At 34.8% G+C, this 16,683-nt stretch overlaps 1 protein-coding gene across 1 annotated transcript in view; it reads left to right on the top strand.

Annotated features, from left to right (window-relative positions):
- The window catches only part of LOC141410484 (bifunctional heparan sulfate N-deacetylase/N-sulfotransferase 3-like), a 36,547-nt gene that overhangs the window by 16,976 nt on the left and 2,888 nt on the right, over positions 1–16,683 (top strand). The window contains exons 2-6 of the mRNA XM_074041119.1: positions 1,486–1,668; positions 3,550–3,646; positions 7,768–7,891; positions 11,648–11,822; positions 15,422–15,592. Coding sequence (XP_073897220.1) covers positions 1,486–1,668; positions 3,550–3,646; positions 7,768–7,891; positions 11,648–11,822; positions 15,422–15,592 — 750 coding nt within the window. The remainder of the gene's footprint in view (positions 1–1,485; positions 1,669–3,549; positions 3,647–7,767; positions 7,892–11,647; positions 11,823–15,421; positions 15,593–16,683) is intronic.

Genomic DNA, 16,683 nt, shown 5'->3' with positions numbered 1-16,683 from the left:
AGTTTCTATTATTTAGAGTTGTAACTAATTACTTTTTCTGTACATTATCTTTCAAATCTTAATATTATCTTTCTCTGATCTCTCTTTATCTCAATGAATTTTCTTTCAACATCTTAATGAATGACCTGTTATATTCATTATTATGATGAGTATAATAGCCATTACTACTATTCATTCAAATGACTTCAGATATTTTAGGAGAATACTATTATCATTTATAGCAGCATAATGTCACAGTGGTTTGCTTTGCTATTGAAAAATCTCGTACAGAAAAATTCTTTCCATTTGTCAACAACTAATCAACAAAAATTATTTGCATTCACTTAAGGCAGTGACTTTTAAAATGCCCATTCTACATTCTAGGCCAATTGAATCAAATCCTACAGAATTCAAATTTATTTTATTATGAAATTTCCCCATATTTTCAATGCATGGCTCCAATCTCGGTCAGATGCTTACATAGCAAGAGTTGATTTTACATAACAAGAGTTGATTTTTTTAGCATTGAAAACTTTTCTTAAAGGAGATATTTTATATTGCGAATAATAATAAACCCAATGACTAGGAAATAGGGTTTGAAAATATTACTGATAGAAAATAACACTCAGGCATCATGTGTTTAGCTCCTAAGAAATGCAGAGGGCATTAACTTAATGCTAATAGTAACTATTCATTTATACCTCTTAACTGGAAATAATACAGTATAAACCAAATTAAATAGATTAAGATTATAAAATCCCAACCTAATGCAATCCTGGTGCTCCAAATGACTCAGAGTTCACACATCCTGAGGCATTATGTGTCAATGTCTAGGACTTTATTCAATATTAGTTTTATTGCACCAGTATGGGTAGATAGCAGCTATTAGATTTTGAACTTATTTTGTGTTATTAAATGTTAAAATTTCAGAAAAAAATGCTCATCAATGTTTGCTAATAACACATCCCATGTTATGCATTAACGTTAAGATATCTCCAAAGTCCTTATATAGACTAGTTGAGAAACAATCTAGCTGGGTGGGGTGGCTTATATCTGTAATCCTAGCTACTTGAGAGGCAGAGATCAGGAGGATCACAATTTGAGGACAGTCCAGGTATAAAGTTTACAAGACCTCATCTCAACCAATAAATACTGGGCTTGGTGTGTGCCTGTCATCCCAGCTAAGGCAGGAAAGGTAAGTAGGAGGATCGTGGTCCAGGCCTGCGAAGCATAAAGTGAGAATCTATCTCAGAACAACCCAAGCAAAAAGGGCTGGTGGTATGGCCGAAGAGGTAGAGCACCCACCCAGCAAGTACAAGACCCTAAATTCAAACCCCAGTACTAGAGGAGAGGAATATACGTATGTATATAGAATATGCGTAATATGTATATATACGTATATGTATATAGAATATATGTAATATATATAATTGTTATGATTGTTATGATTATACTGCCCTCTAGTGTCAACTGGTGTTTACACAGACGTTCATTTGCCTTTTTCAGATCAGTATTTTCATGACCCATTTGTCCAACTATGGAAACGACCGGCTGGGATTATATACATTTGTTAATCTGGCTAACTTCGTGCAGACTTGGACCAACCTGCGTCTTCAAACTCTGCCTTCAGTGCAGCTGGCTCACAAGTATTTTGAGCTCTTCCCTGATCAGAAAGACCCTCTCTGGCAGGTAAAATTGATTCAATAAATAATATGAGAAATATCTTGTAGTTCTGTGAGATAATCCAGGTATGAAGAGTGAAACCATCTGAAAGCAGCTGCATATTTGGGAAATGTTAAGTATATTCAAGAAACTACTTTTTCCTGAACTGTAGTCTCATTGATACACATTAGAAATTATGGAATTTTCAGTGATGTATTCTGTTGGTGGGAATACTCTTCAATCAAGAGTAAGAGATCAATTTTCAGACTGCAATTGGTTAAAAGAGTTCATGATACTCAGGTTGCATGTTAGGCAGGAGCCAAGTGATCAGCCCTGAACACATTCCCCTTTCCCTAATGACTGAACCACATGGGAAGGTCTCTGAGAGGGCTGCTTTTGGTATTATGTTTCAGTTGTTATAACAAGCATCTTTTCATCTTAACCACTACAAATCACCAAATGCTAGCCACTGAAAAGACATGCATTTTCCTGCTCATTTAAAACCTTCTTATTAAACTGAAATAGTTATTATTTCAGATGACAAGTTTAAAACAAAATTTTTTCTACAACAGCAGTCAAAAGAGTACCCTCACTTTAGTCTTAATTAAAAATAGAGAGATGTATTTAACTTCACATATCTACAGTACTAATTGGATAGAAATAAGAAGTGACCCTGTTTGCTCATTCTTGAAAGAGTATTAAATTACTATAATTCTTCACCTTTTCTAGATAAGTATAGTTTGTAGTTAAAATGAAGGATGTTCTAGATACATCTTGCACAGTGAGTGTTGGTTTTAAGTATTATAGACCAAAAGCAGAATCCCTAAAATAGTAATTCACCTTCATTTCACTCTTTTGTCAAAACTAAGTACTCTTTAGCATCATAGTCTGTAAAGTTACATTTTTAGATATGCATTTACCAACCTTTGAAGGCAGCTGAAAGGAATGGGTATCTCTTTAAATAGTATAATTATGGCTAGATCCATATCCTTCAGAAGCATAGCAGGAAAACTCAAAGTTACTTAGAATGGAAGTCTGACACCTTATATTTTAGTTATTTGTTGAATATTAAAAGTGGATCTTCTTTTAGGATAACGAGCTGCTCAGAAAGCTCATTATCTTTTTTTTAAATCAAAAAATTAAAATATAAAACTTCCAGTAACAGAAAAACATTAAACTGGCAGTGCTATGAGTCTGCTTACCCAAAGTGGAAATATCTCCCCTTTCTCACATCCTCACTCTCAACCTCAGGACAGAAAAGAATTATTCTAAAGCCTCCATGATACCACATCAATATTTTCAATTTTTAAAAAGGAGCCTCCTTGTTTGTCCCACTGTTTCCTGGAATATCTTATAAGGATAAAAATTGGAAATGCTGATGTGATTGGACTTTGGTCACATGATAAGGTGAGAGCACACACGGGAGGTATGGGGATAGGTAAGAAACCCAAAAAACATGATAGTATTTGATGTCCTCACTGCATAGGAACTAATGCAGAAACTTTAAAGTGACAGAGGTCAATAGGAAAAGGGGATCAGGAACTAGAGAAAAGATTAGTTCGAGAAGAATCAACTTAGAATGTAACACATTTATACATGGAAGCAATGCTAGGAATCTCCCTGTGTAGCTCTCCTTATCTCAGCTAGCAAAAATGCTTTGTCTTTATTATTGTTTACACTCTCTCTTCAACAAAATTAGAGATAAGAGCAGAACAGATTCTGCCTGAAAGCAAAGGGAGGGGGGAGGGCGAAGGGGCAGAGAGGGGAAAAGGAGGGGGCAGGGGGATAGCAGGGAGAAATGGCCCAAACAATATATGCACATATGAATAAATGAGAAAAAAATTGGAAATGGTGGCATTCAATGGACACACACAAAAAAATGCATCTCTATATTCTTCTCCAACTTAGAATCCTTGTGATGACAAACGTCACAGAGACATCTGGTCTAAAGAAAAAACCTGTGATCGCTTACCAAAATTCTTGGTGATAGGACCCCAGAAAACTGGTGAGAACTTTTAATGTTGTGATTAATCAAATGATCAATAAAAATACAAAAGATTAGACAATAATTTCTTGTCATAATGAGATCTTAAACTTCCTATAAAACTGATAAATGAACAACATATTATTCTCGGACATAATTGTTGTTTAGCTCAATGATGTACTTAAATGCTTTGTCAATGTGTTTTTTAAAGTGAAAAGGACAAAATAGATGTCACACAGTTTGAATATACAGCAGTCAATTTGGTGACACATCTTTTTTGTTTCCCAAAGATCTTCAATGAGAAGTGTTGCTAACCATATCTGAAATTACAACTAATCACATGTTTGAAAGTGACTGGCAGGATTTGGTCAAAAGTCATGAGAGACACACATAAGCACCTAGAACTCTTTATAATAAATTCCTTCCAGAAAAAGAATTTGCCATCTTCCCAATATGATCTATTTGTAAACTGTTTCTTGCAGAGATGACAACTTTTTAAATGTCTAAAAGATGTTTGAAAAGCAAAATTCCTAGACATAAACAAAATTTTGTGCTAGGAAAGGTATTTATTCATACCCAGGAGAAATTTTTTGCACCTTGTCTTAAATTGGTGTGCAAATTTTTTCTCATAAATTCCTTGTTTCTTTGAGAATCAAGATTAAAGTGAATCCCAGTGGAAGTGTTAAAATGCCAGATATTCAAGCTGTATCCGGGGTGATAAATTATTTGGGGTCCTTGGATTCTGGCTTCACAGAAAACAGACATTTCAACTGCATTTCTTGCTAGGGAGAATACATTCCCTCTTCTTGTCTCTCAGGAAATAACTGAGAGTTCTAAGCAAGGTACACAGAGAGCTTAGCCTATTCATTTTTTTCTTAGCTCCATTGCAAATAACATTCTGAAAAAAAAAACAGGTATGGCAGACACATTTCTTGTCCTTATTTACTTAATTTGTCCTTACCTATCTAAAATCAAAAGGCAACTAGAAGAACATTGAAACTAAGTCTCTTCAGTGAACTCCCCCGTCATCACATAACCTTGTCATTACTGATCACATCTCTCCAAAGCTTGACACACCAAGTTTGTTTCCAAATCCCGTGAGGGATGTACTTTGCCTCATGCTATGTTGGAAACACAGACATTTTAACATTGTCCTTAGATGGCAGAATTATTAGTTGTCATCCTCAACCCACTTGGGTTTCCAAGTGTTATGTTACTATTTGGATATGACATTTGCCTTTGGAATAAAAAAATTTACAGAAAATGATGGTTTTATGTAGAAATTTTATTTTTCCCAGTTTTATTGACATCCATTAAATTCACTCATTTTAAATGTACAATTAGGTAATTTTGAAAATTGTATGCTTTGTAACCACCACCAAATACAGAACACCTCTATCAAAAAAGTTTCTCTAGGTCCCTTTGCAGTCAGTTCCCCCAAACCCTCCTCATACCAGCCACAAGCAACTACTTTTTTCCTTTTCTAGAATTTCATGTAGATAGAAGCACATACTTTTGTGTTTAACTTCTTTCATTTGGCCTGATACTTTTGACATTCATTCATTTTGTATCTATCAATAGTTTATGAAATTAATTTTTCAATTAGTCAAAATTATCTTCTCATATCAGCTCCATGAGAATTAAATAGCCTTACTTCTGACTTTAGTTTTGTCAAAAGTATCCTTCTGGACAATTCTGCATAGGTTTCTAGTTATCTGGATATTCAAATATTTTTCAGTTTTGAAAATGACAAAGAATATATAAACTAAAGCTTTCAGATAGTTATTTAATTATGTGTCTCTGTAAAGATGTGGTTGGCTTACCGCAGACAAAATATATATACAGGACAGTTTATTCAGACCAAAGAATATGTCTAGGCAAGACAGAATTCAGAAACCACAATCTTATTTTTGACCACTGACAAATAATATTATGCCTTTTATTGACTATATAAAATAATTAGATTATATACATTTTTTTCTGTTTCTCTAGTGCTGGTCATGAAAGGTTATTAAAAGCAAACAACATGATATAATACAATTCTTAAAAATAAAATTCAAAAAAGAATGTTTTCTGAAATATTTCAGAATGTTTGTATTCTGAAAAAATTTAGAAAAGAACTACTTTTTCCACATTATTATAATCATACTCTTCACAGAGATTAATCCTTTCCAGTTTTTAAAAAGACCTTATTTTTTCTGAATTGTGTCTCAATTATGTAACTGAGATATAAACATACTTAATATATTTATAATTCTAAATTATATCTCAATAAAGTTTTTTAAAAACATGTTGCAGATATTCAGATATGGTACTACTTGTGTAGCAGTTCCACACAGATTATCTCCAGGGCCCTTATAAAACTCTGATAGCTAAGCATTTCCTTCCCCAATACACAGATGAGAAAAGTAAGACAGAGAAGTTAAATAATTTTTGTTCAAGTTCACACACCTGGTAAGTACTGGAAATAAAACTCTTAACCCTAGGATTTACCTGACTCCAAATTGAGAACATGTTCTTTCTACTTTACTGTTGTGAATTTGAAGTAATACAAGATCTTTTCCCAATAAATTTTATATGTTGATGCACATTTCTTCTAATTCTTTGATTTTTTTAAAAGATGGTCACCAGGCCAGCAGCATTAGTTAGCATCACCAGAGAACTTGTTAGAAGTGTGAATTCTTTGGCCACTCTATAGACCTGCTCAGTCAGAAACTCTGGGACAGGACCTAGTTATGTGTGTTTTAACAAACTGTCCAGGTGACTCTGATGCATGCTGAAGTTTGAGGATCACAGTTTTAAGTACAGCTTGTGAAGACTATTTTTACTTATAGATTCCTGTGTTTCATTCCCTATAATTATCTATGATTATAGATAAATGCTTATTGTTGGCTCAGATGTAATCTACAAACACTATCTCTTTTAATTCATTTTTTAGACAGTATCATTATTGACAGAAAGTCATTTTAACAAAGTTTCTATTGTAGAGATGTGGTAGAGTTAAGTATAATAGTAAAGAAGGTTTAGCAGAATGATAAGAATATTCAAAATTCTTTGCAAATGGCAACATAACATTACTAAGCAAAATTAGAATGATAATTTCTCCAAGTGAGAAAAATACTACAAGGTCCCGTCTGATTGTTATTGCTATCTATTAACTTGAAATACAATTACAGAGCCTGTTCCATCGCAGTGTATATATTGTAAATCACATCAGAGAAGTAGAAATTATAGGATATATTTCTCTCATGACTACTGAATATACAGATCAGAAATATTTTGAAATTATGATTTTATAAACACAGTCACAGTTGCAAATGTGGGGCTAAATCTTTGACAACTGATCCCAAACTGCCTTTCTTTCTTCTGTAGTAGTCTGACAAAGCTGCACACTTTATCTCCTAATTTGGGCTAATAAAACATTAATTTTACTTCTTATCATATTGCTCACTTTAAAAGAACTCACATCCTTGTTCCACAATAGTCACAAATCTACATGGGCACCTGTGATATGCCACTCTCTTTCTAATAAATGCTAATATTATGTTATGCCACTAAAAAAAGATGCTAATTTTCTTCATAGAAAATTAAACAATTTTTCACACTACTTTTTTTTCAAATTTGTGAAAACTTGTTAAGTTATTAAATTCTGTCTTGGGCTTAGCTTTCATAGTCTTCAGAAAGAACTTTATAGAACACAAATCTCAATTTTGATAGTAATATGTTAACTAATGGTATGTTTTAGTTATATAATGCTTTATTAATATCAAAATATCTTCAGGTACATTATGTCATTTCATCATCAGAGAAAAAATGTATGAAATAAATAAGGCAGGTGATTATCCATTAAAAAAAACCTGAAACAAAGAAAAGCTAAAAGCCAAAGTCATATCAGATTGGTGACTGAGCTAGGATCAATAGCTAGTTCTCCCAATCCCTGCAACAGGCCCTGTCTCACACCCCTCCATCTCCATTTTTTAGAACCTACTTCTTTTTAAACTCTGTGTGATCAGTTTAAGTCTGCAGTATATGTAAAGAATCTGCTTAGATCATTATACTATTTACATTATTAATGACTTTGAAATGTTAATACTAGGAAACCGTCTATTTCATTAATTTCTAAACCTCTGTTGTCTTTTCAGGTACCACTGCTTTGTATTTGTTCCTGGTTATGCATCCTTCCATCCTTAGTAACTCCCCCAGCCCAAAAACCTTTGAGGAGGTACAGTTCTTTAATAGAAATAACTACCACAGGGGGATTGATTGGTAAGATGGGTTATTAATATAAATCTAAAAGTATATATACTGTGCACAGTATAAACTTGGTGTTGATATTTAGAAACATATAAGTTTTTAACCCCAAAAAAGTTTACCCTCCATGCCTTGGAAATTCATTGAAATAACATAAAGGAACATGAAAATTTTTCATAGCAAACCCTTCTCAGTTAATGAAAGGACTTGTTGCCTCAAGAGGCCTGCATGTAATTTCAATTGGCATTAATTATTTTTTATGGTAATTACAGATGTGAAGTCTCAAATAGCATAATACCCAAGAACTTCATTGTTCCCTGGTTATAAGAAACCTTTCAGATCTTTTCCTTGTACACGCTTCATTAGGTGATACTATGGTCCACTTGTATAATTTTCTATTGTATAAAAGGCAAAAAAATGTAAATAAAAATCTATAGATATAGATATAGATATATTTCATAAGTAATGATAATACATAAAATTTCATTTTCACCTTTGAATTAAAATTAGAAATAAATTAAGCATCTGAAGAAAATAATATAAAAAGTAAAAACATAGATATAGACAAATCACTGTAATGTAGTAGAAGTGGATAACACAAGGAAACATGTTAACCATAAACTATATCTTCAGGTCTTTCTATTAAGTTTGAATGCTGGACAAAGAGTGGTAGAAAAAAGCAGAATTTTAATAACTCCATAGAATAAATATAGCATTTTGCATTTGCATAATGAGCCATGTACATTAACCTTGTCAAATTGCATGCTCTCAGTTAAAAGTATCAATAACTTCAGTAGTTGGCTTGTGGGTAGTCTGAATGGAAAGATAAATAAGTGGATTGAGCACAGTTTGAAGACCTACTAGGGTTTACATGTGTTTTAATTGTTATATAGTTCACTGCCAAGTCTTCCAAACAGTGGTTGATACTAATGTGGTGTCAAATAACAGCAGGGAGAATCAAGAATCCTTCAGTTACTTCAGCTTCCACTTGACCACTGATTCAGATTAATATACATGCATTTATAGGTAATAGAATAAAATGTTGATGTCATGACTAAAAGGAATGATTAAAGACTTCTTTGGGGAGGAGGGGAAGAGGCAAGTACAATACTTAGAGTCCCTGGAACGTAAGAATAACTGTGGGAAGAGTCCATTTTTTTGTTGTTGTCATAAATTGTAACAAACAAAGCCTTTTGTGATCATAAGCCAATAATTGCATAGGCACTATAATCAAAACAAAAAGTCCCTTTAGCAACTTACAAGGAGATGGCATAAATAAGTAGGAAGCTAAAGTGCAATGAAAGATTTTAAATATAACTGGACAAAGTTACCCAAATACAAACACTTTTGATTGACAAATTACACATTTATAAAAGGCAATTAATGCAAATAACAAATAATGGTAACTGCAAATGTCAACTTATAACAGTAATTACAGCTTTGCTCTCAACAACATCAAATGTATTCACAGTCAGACTGGCCTGGCCTCTCTCTGAAGCATGAACCCCTTTGCTGTCTTTTGGGGGTCATGATTCCACAAGGTTGAAGATTATGTCCCTCAGAGTTCCAGGGACATTTACAAAATTAACTTAGATACAGTTAGTTAATCTGAATGCAAGGATCTGCTTTTTTTCCTTTTTCTCTTTTTGAAGAACTGGATGAAACTGTGGCTACCTTAACTGACAGTCAGCCTAAGCATGGGCTGAGGGTACAAGCAAATTAGGCCAAATGAACATCAGAAAACTTCATCTTGACAAAATAGCCAATATTTGCAATCAGAGGGTCTCAAAAACAATGTTTGATTTATGCATGCATGTAGGTTTTATGCTTTGTGATTTGGTAATATTATTTTTAATTGCATGGGAATGTAGTGGAGGGTTAGAGTAATGTTTAGAAAGTCATAAAATCCGTTAGCATTTAGGACTTCTGCTATGCTTGCTAATTCTTTGGATACTTGAATACTTTTTTTCCAAAAGTGAGCTTATCTGGGGAACCTCCAGATCCCATCCTGGAAATATGAACCTGAATTCCTTTCATTTACTTGTTTAATAATCAAACATTTTTCAAGTATCTGTAAGTCCCAACCCCTACACTAGAAAAATGTGAACACATAGGCAACAAGAACTGGACCCTGCCTTCTCTATAAGCCCCTGAGCCCGGCAAAATCAACATGATATAGTTTCAACATACAGAACTACTTCAGGGGTCTTAAAAGCCTAAATTATTCCAGGTATAAAAGACTGCTGGGAAGACAAGATCATTTTTAGAAGCTAAAAGCTGTCTAACTTTCAGCACCTCCACCCTCTTTTTTTGTGATCTTTGGAGCCTCTCTCAGAACAAACATGCTTGAGATAAGCTTGGTGAATCAAATAGGATACCACTAGACACTCAAGACAGCCTTAGCATCCGTGGCACCAGAATGAGCTTCTAAACAAGAAGGACCCTGAAATGTGGCGCTCCCTGTAGATAGAATGTGCAACAGAAGAGATAGCAGATCAAACTCTTCCAAAATTTTTGTACATCTCTTTCTCTCTGAAAGGATGGCAGAATGACCTATCACCAGCAATGCCCTTCTCAGAAAACATGAAAGGATTTTGTTACTGCTCTGAGTCTCAAGACATCACCTTGTTGCAACAGTTTACACTTTGCAGTTCAGTGACACAGGAATCCTACCGGGAGTTTAATAATCTGAAATGGCAAGGTCTCACAGTTAGAGTCTGTGCAAGTAACACAAGATCTTTTGGTCCAAAGAAATAGCACACTATCAAAAGAAGTGATCATGTAAATGCATGATTCTTTTGTTCAGTAATTATTTAACTACCTTCTCTTGCTGCCCAAAGTTATGTTGGCTTATAAATTGAAGTGGATGGTGATGGCAAATGAGGCCATTTTTATAAAATTTTACAGTTCCTTTAAAAAAGCATTTTTCCTCTAAAAGGTATCACTCAGGGCTTCAGAAATAACATATTGTCATATGCCAATTTAGTTGTACTTGACAGCTTTTACACAGGCAGAACATTAAACAGATCCTGAATTTCAGTGCTTGAGTCTACACTGTGTTTACACTGCTGGTGATTTGAATTACCACTACCCTTAAGGATACGAGACCCAGCCTTGGGAATTTTGACAAGAGTTTATATTTGGAAATACGTACATACTTTTAAAACTTTTCTTATAATTATTCTAATATATATTAGAATACGTAGAGAGATATAAATGGCTCTATATGAATAAAAGTTAAGCCAACAGACAATATTCACAACAGACACATTATATGTATTTTGACACTACATGACTAAGTACAACAGCACAACACACTAGTAGGAATGAAATTATTTTACTTTGAGAAAGTATTTTTACCTAAATCTTTTTTAAATGTCTTTGAACTAAACATATCTTCTTTTTTTTAAATCAGATTCTCTTTTTGAGTGCTTACACTATTGTCTGTAGGGTATTTCTACATTTAGATACATTTTATAGTTAATCTGGTTATTATTGCGGTTTGATCACTCCGTGTATACATTTTTGTTATTGCATAACTTTCTTCTGCTATTAAGCAAACAATAAAATGTATCTAGAAAAATTTTTCCAAAATGTTTTTGTTAGGGTTCTGGACATATTTCCCCTGCTAACTATGAAGGACAAATCCCTTAAAGAAAAAGGTTTTTATTTAGGAAACAAATGAATTTGTGGGACACCTCTAATGTCTTCAGTCACCAGGATATAAGTATAAACCAGAGTCTTATTTTGAGAAAAATATTCCTTTTCTAGGTATATGGATTTCTTCCCTGTTCCATCTAATGTCACCACTGACTTTCTGTTTGAGAAGAGTGCCAATTATTTCTACTCAGAGGAAGCTCCTAAAAGAGTTGCTTCCTTGGTCCCCAAAGCCAAGATCATCACCATTCTCATTGACCCATCAGACCGAGCATATTCCTGGTACCAGGTAAGGAAGACAGAATCCCACAGGGAGAAGGGGAGTTTGTACAAACCCATCATGGGTTTTAATAAAAGAGATCTTCTAGTTGTTTGACACCTACAACACACACATGTATATGTGCTTCCATACATCTGCATCTTACAAGCAAATGTTATAACAATTTTAAATGATTAGATTTCTCCAAGACATATGCTCTGAAGGGTTAGATAGCAAAAACTTCAAGTTTTACAGGTTATAAAGTCTGCCACTTACAGGTTACAAGTCTGCCATTGTATTTCAAAAGTAGCTGTGGATATGTAAATGCGTGAACATGGCTGTCTCAGTAAAACTTTACAAAACAAGCAAATGCCAGCTCCAAAAGAGCTGAAATAACCTCTTGTACTGAAGAAGCAATCTGTGGAAAAGCATAGACAAGGATTTGTCATCCCTGCTCTAAGCCTCTTTATGCTCATTATCATTGTTTCTGATGTTTGTTAGAACCTATCACTTTGAAATAATAATAGACTTTAGTAATATGTATATACAAATACACTTTTACTTTAGAAAATCATTAGAAATAATCGCAAGTAAAACAATCCTGTGCCAGTGATATTTTAAACACCAAAGGTTCAATAAGAAGTTGTAAAATTAAACTAAGGAACATAACAAAATTCAGCATCAGTGTCTTTAATCTGTAGGATCTTCAGTTTCCTTGTGCAGTTTTATGATTTAAAAAATGCTCTCCAAATATTCATGATGTCCATCTAGTCATCAAATAATTTTAGTGACTACCATTTGCAAAGTATTATTTTAAAAGTGATTTTAATTAATAAATGTGGACACTATACTTGACACTGTCTTTGGTCTAATAATTGGAGGTATACCATAAGTATAAATAATCATATAAATTAGACAGTAGTAAGGAATGGACTAAAAGAGTCATTTGAGATAAAGCCCAGCTTACATACAAGTTATATTTACTAACTTGGCTGCAAGTTAGAAGCCTAACAGAAGAAACATGCACATTCCATAAAGAAGGGAAGGATCTGAAAGGGGAACGACTGAGGTAGAATTAAAATGAAGCATTTTGATTGGTACAAAGCAGAACAATGTGTAAAAGGGTTATCAGCAGATAAGGGCTAAAATGCAAACTAAGATCCGATTTCCTTGGAACTATGAGGTTTAGATGAATGTGGAATAACATTTACACAAAAACTCCTTATCTGTACCTCTGTGAGTGGGCTGGATATGAAATCAGAGTTTTGAACTACAGGCCCAAACTCCTGGGCTTCTACATGTCAGGTCATCCCTATATATCAAAGAGACACTGGTGAAGGGCAGAGAAAGATTTATAATAGGGCCTGGGACATGCTGTGGGAAGAGGCAAAGGAAACACTTCAGCCCATTTATAACCACCTTCAGGCTACAGATATGACCTTTAGCTTTAAACAGATAAGGAAGTAGGGCAGAGAGCAAAAGTTATGCTTTGTTAAATAGTCCCAGTTACAGGTATGGGCTGGTTGGTCATTGTCTCAGCTCTGGTTCTCAGGGATTCCAGAGAAGTTTGTTACTGCTGTCCTCACTTGAGGGTGATACACAAGAGAGCTCAGGTTGTGGGTGTCCTTGGTCTGCTCTTAGATAAAAATCAAAGGTGGACTCAAGAAGCAAAAGTCGGAGAAGTTTTATTGGTAGAGAAGAGAAAGGAAAGGCTGCAGCAGGATCCGAAACCAGTGGTCCCGAGTCATGATGGAAATCAGGTTTTGTAGCTTTTTTTATTGGCTGAGAGCAGAAGTGTCTCTCTGGTGCAAATGGATGTTTCTTGGGAAGGAGAAGTGTCTTCCTGGCTAATTGACACTTTTTCGGAATGTGGACCTCCCGCAGTCCACCCTTCAAGGGGAGCAATCTGGGTCCTATGAGATGATTACTCCTGTTCCCTGGTCAGCCTCATCATTACAGGTAATTGGCCTCATTTGGCAGGGGGAAAGTGAGGTCTGTCCTACAAGGTTCTGCTGTTCCTTAGGGGTAGTTTCAGTTCTTTGTCATAAAGATATTGTCAATCAGCCCTGTCCTTCAGGAAAGAGTGACTCAGAACAAAAGACAACAGGAACAAAATAGAGACAGAGATGCCAAGCTTTTCTCCTATTTAGAGATTCAGTGCTTTTCAACAAAAGTGATTTAAGTACCTCTCACAGATACAAGGCTCTACAAGGCTAATTCTATGCATTCCAAGTACCCATACAGCTCATCTTCTCCAGGCACAAATGGGATCTCCCACTCTCACTGATAGTCACACAGCTAACTTCTTAATAATTATGATACTAGAGAATAAAGTTCCTCTGGACTGAATCCTTTGTTATTTAACAAAAGCAGACTTCCAGTTGTCAGAAAAGGTTTTGTGACAAGGACAGGGTGGGAAAGGGTCAAAGCAGATGGAATCCTATTAATAGGCATACTGATGATAATTTGCACAGCAGAGACTGGAGACACTCTAGAAAGTTAAGATCCATAGAAATCCACAATTCCACACTTATCATTCATCCCAAACCTAGAGCCATCTTTTAAATAAATATATACATCAAACTGCACAAAGACAGATTTTTATTTTGTACCTCTTACCTTTTCCACCAGGCATCTAGAGAAAAGAGAAGTAAGTCTAATTGACCCAAAAAGAAAGAAGAAAATTGGAGCTTGGCAGCCACTTAGCCCCTGAAAATTGGGAATTTACAGAAAAAGGAGGTTTCAAGGCTGCAAGCTAACAAAACATCCTAAATATTGCAAATAAATTACTCTACAGTGGCAAAATGCAGCCTTAACAAAGTCTAGTAGCATCTGTAGTACAGTAATTTGAATCCCAGTTGCAGCAAATTTGCTATTCAACTAGATGTGGTAAACATCCACAAACTCACCACTAAGCCTGAATATTTATTGGTCAATTTAAGGAAAAGGTGATTTTCTCAAACCCATGGGCTTGAGCCTCAGCCATTATAAAAACACTTTCATATTTGGATTGCTGCTTTCTGTGATTTCTGCACAAAAAATGATTCTGATTCACTGCAAAGGTTACCATTAGATAAAATAGTCTTGGCTTTTAGATGCTAGGTAATATATGATAAAAGTTGTGGGTTTTGGATAATGTACATGTCAGAGTTCTCAGTAGTTTTTCCATTTAAAACAGCTGATAGGACTTTTCTAATCTAAAACTACATTACTAGGTAGAGCAAAACTATTTGGCAGAACTAGTAGAGTGCTTGTGTATTGTGGCTATTCACTGAGAATGATAAATGGTTTGCTTATGGGCTAAAAAGGAGATATTAATGCAGATTTCAAAAGTTTACATTCAGAATTAAACATACACACCAAGAACACTCAGGAAAGTTACTTAAGGAATCCTATCAACAAGAATTCAGCTTCTACCAAATAAGTTCTCAAAAAATACACTCTCATCAGTATCATAACTTTAAATTTTGATGCTTCAAGCAAACAGTTTCATCCTTTATTAATTTCAAAACAAATAACTCTCCAACAGTGGCACTCTCCCTTAGCTTTGAGACTTGTCACAAGGATTGGTTTTTAATTATTTATGCCTATGGTTCAAGTTAGCTTAATTATCCACCTTTTCATCATAGCACCAGCGATCACATGAAGACCCCACAGCTCCGAAGTTTAGCTTCTACGAAGTAATCTCGGCTGGGCCCTGGGCACCCTCAGAACTTAGAACCTTGCAGAAGAGATGTTTGGTCCCCAGGTGGTATGCCAGCCACATCGAAAGATGGCTTGTTTATTTCCCCCCCTTCCAGGTATGAAGCAATAAGAATTTACATCATGTAATAATCTCATTAAGTTGATGACTTTGCCTCAAGGATACAGAAAGTTTTTACTCATTGAAACATTACTAGCTTTTTTACTCTTTACTTGTAAATAAGGAGACTGTGGCAAAGAAAAATAGATACACAGAGGTAGAAAAACAGTTTAATTTTCTAAGAATAATTCTCTCTGCTCGATTTTCTAGTGTATGCTTTTCCTGATTTTATAGAGTTTCCAAAGCTTTGTAGCTCTGATTTGTATTCTGATGTGAGTAAAGCTTGAAAGGGAGCCTCTTTGCCAAGCAAGACAATACTGTGTGTTTAGTTAAGGGCCATCATTTTCCTTCTGAACTGCCTTACTGAATTTTTCATAAGTCCTATGGGTTTTTTTAGCTTCCTTCCTTACTTCTCTTTTGCCTGACATCAACTTGAATTATAAAATCAACCGCTAAAATGGATTAGATAAGCAACACAGTGACATCTAGATACTTATGTATCTAAAGCCATTCTGTTATGATATGATAGCTGCTGCCACATATTGCTAATTAAACTTGTATTAGAATTAAGTAAGATTAAATTTCAGTTCATTTGTCTTAGCCATATTTCATATGCTCAGTAGCTACAGGTTAGCCAGCAGATGTAGAACATCACAAAAAGTTCTATCGAACCTCTTGGAAAAGAGGTATGGACAAGCCTTGCACTATAGACTTTGTGGACTTCCATCATGGCCTCCTGTCATTTGGTCTTGCTGGGTTCACCCTCACTAGAGTAACAAATTCTTCCCCTTAGTTTCTTGAGGAACTTTCTGTCCATGTTAAGGTTCTCTGAGAATCTTACCTTCTTCTCCATATGGATTGTTAATATATTTGTTTAAACTTTATAATGCTACTCTAACCAAGAGTTCTAGTCCAAAGGTCCAACTCCTCCTGGAGTCAGGCCATATGTCAGGTCTGGCAACTCACCCCAATACACTGCATAAAGAGATGAACAGTGGTGAAGGACAAAGAAAGATTTTTATTACATGGCACAGACACACCATAGGAAGAGGCAAAATAAGCAATTCACCTTATCTTCAGGGTACAGAC

This window comes from Castor canadensis, chromosome 9 (assembly GCF_047511655.1).
Source record: "Castor canadensis chromosome 9, mCasCan1.hap1v2, whole genome shotgun sequence".
Taxonomy (NCBI): Eukaryota; Metazoa; Chordata; class Mammalia; order Rodentia; family Castoridae; genus Castor; species Castor canadensis.
The sequence above is the reverse complement of the archived record's forward strand: the minus strand, read 5'-3'. Positions and strand labels throughout refer to the sequence as shown.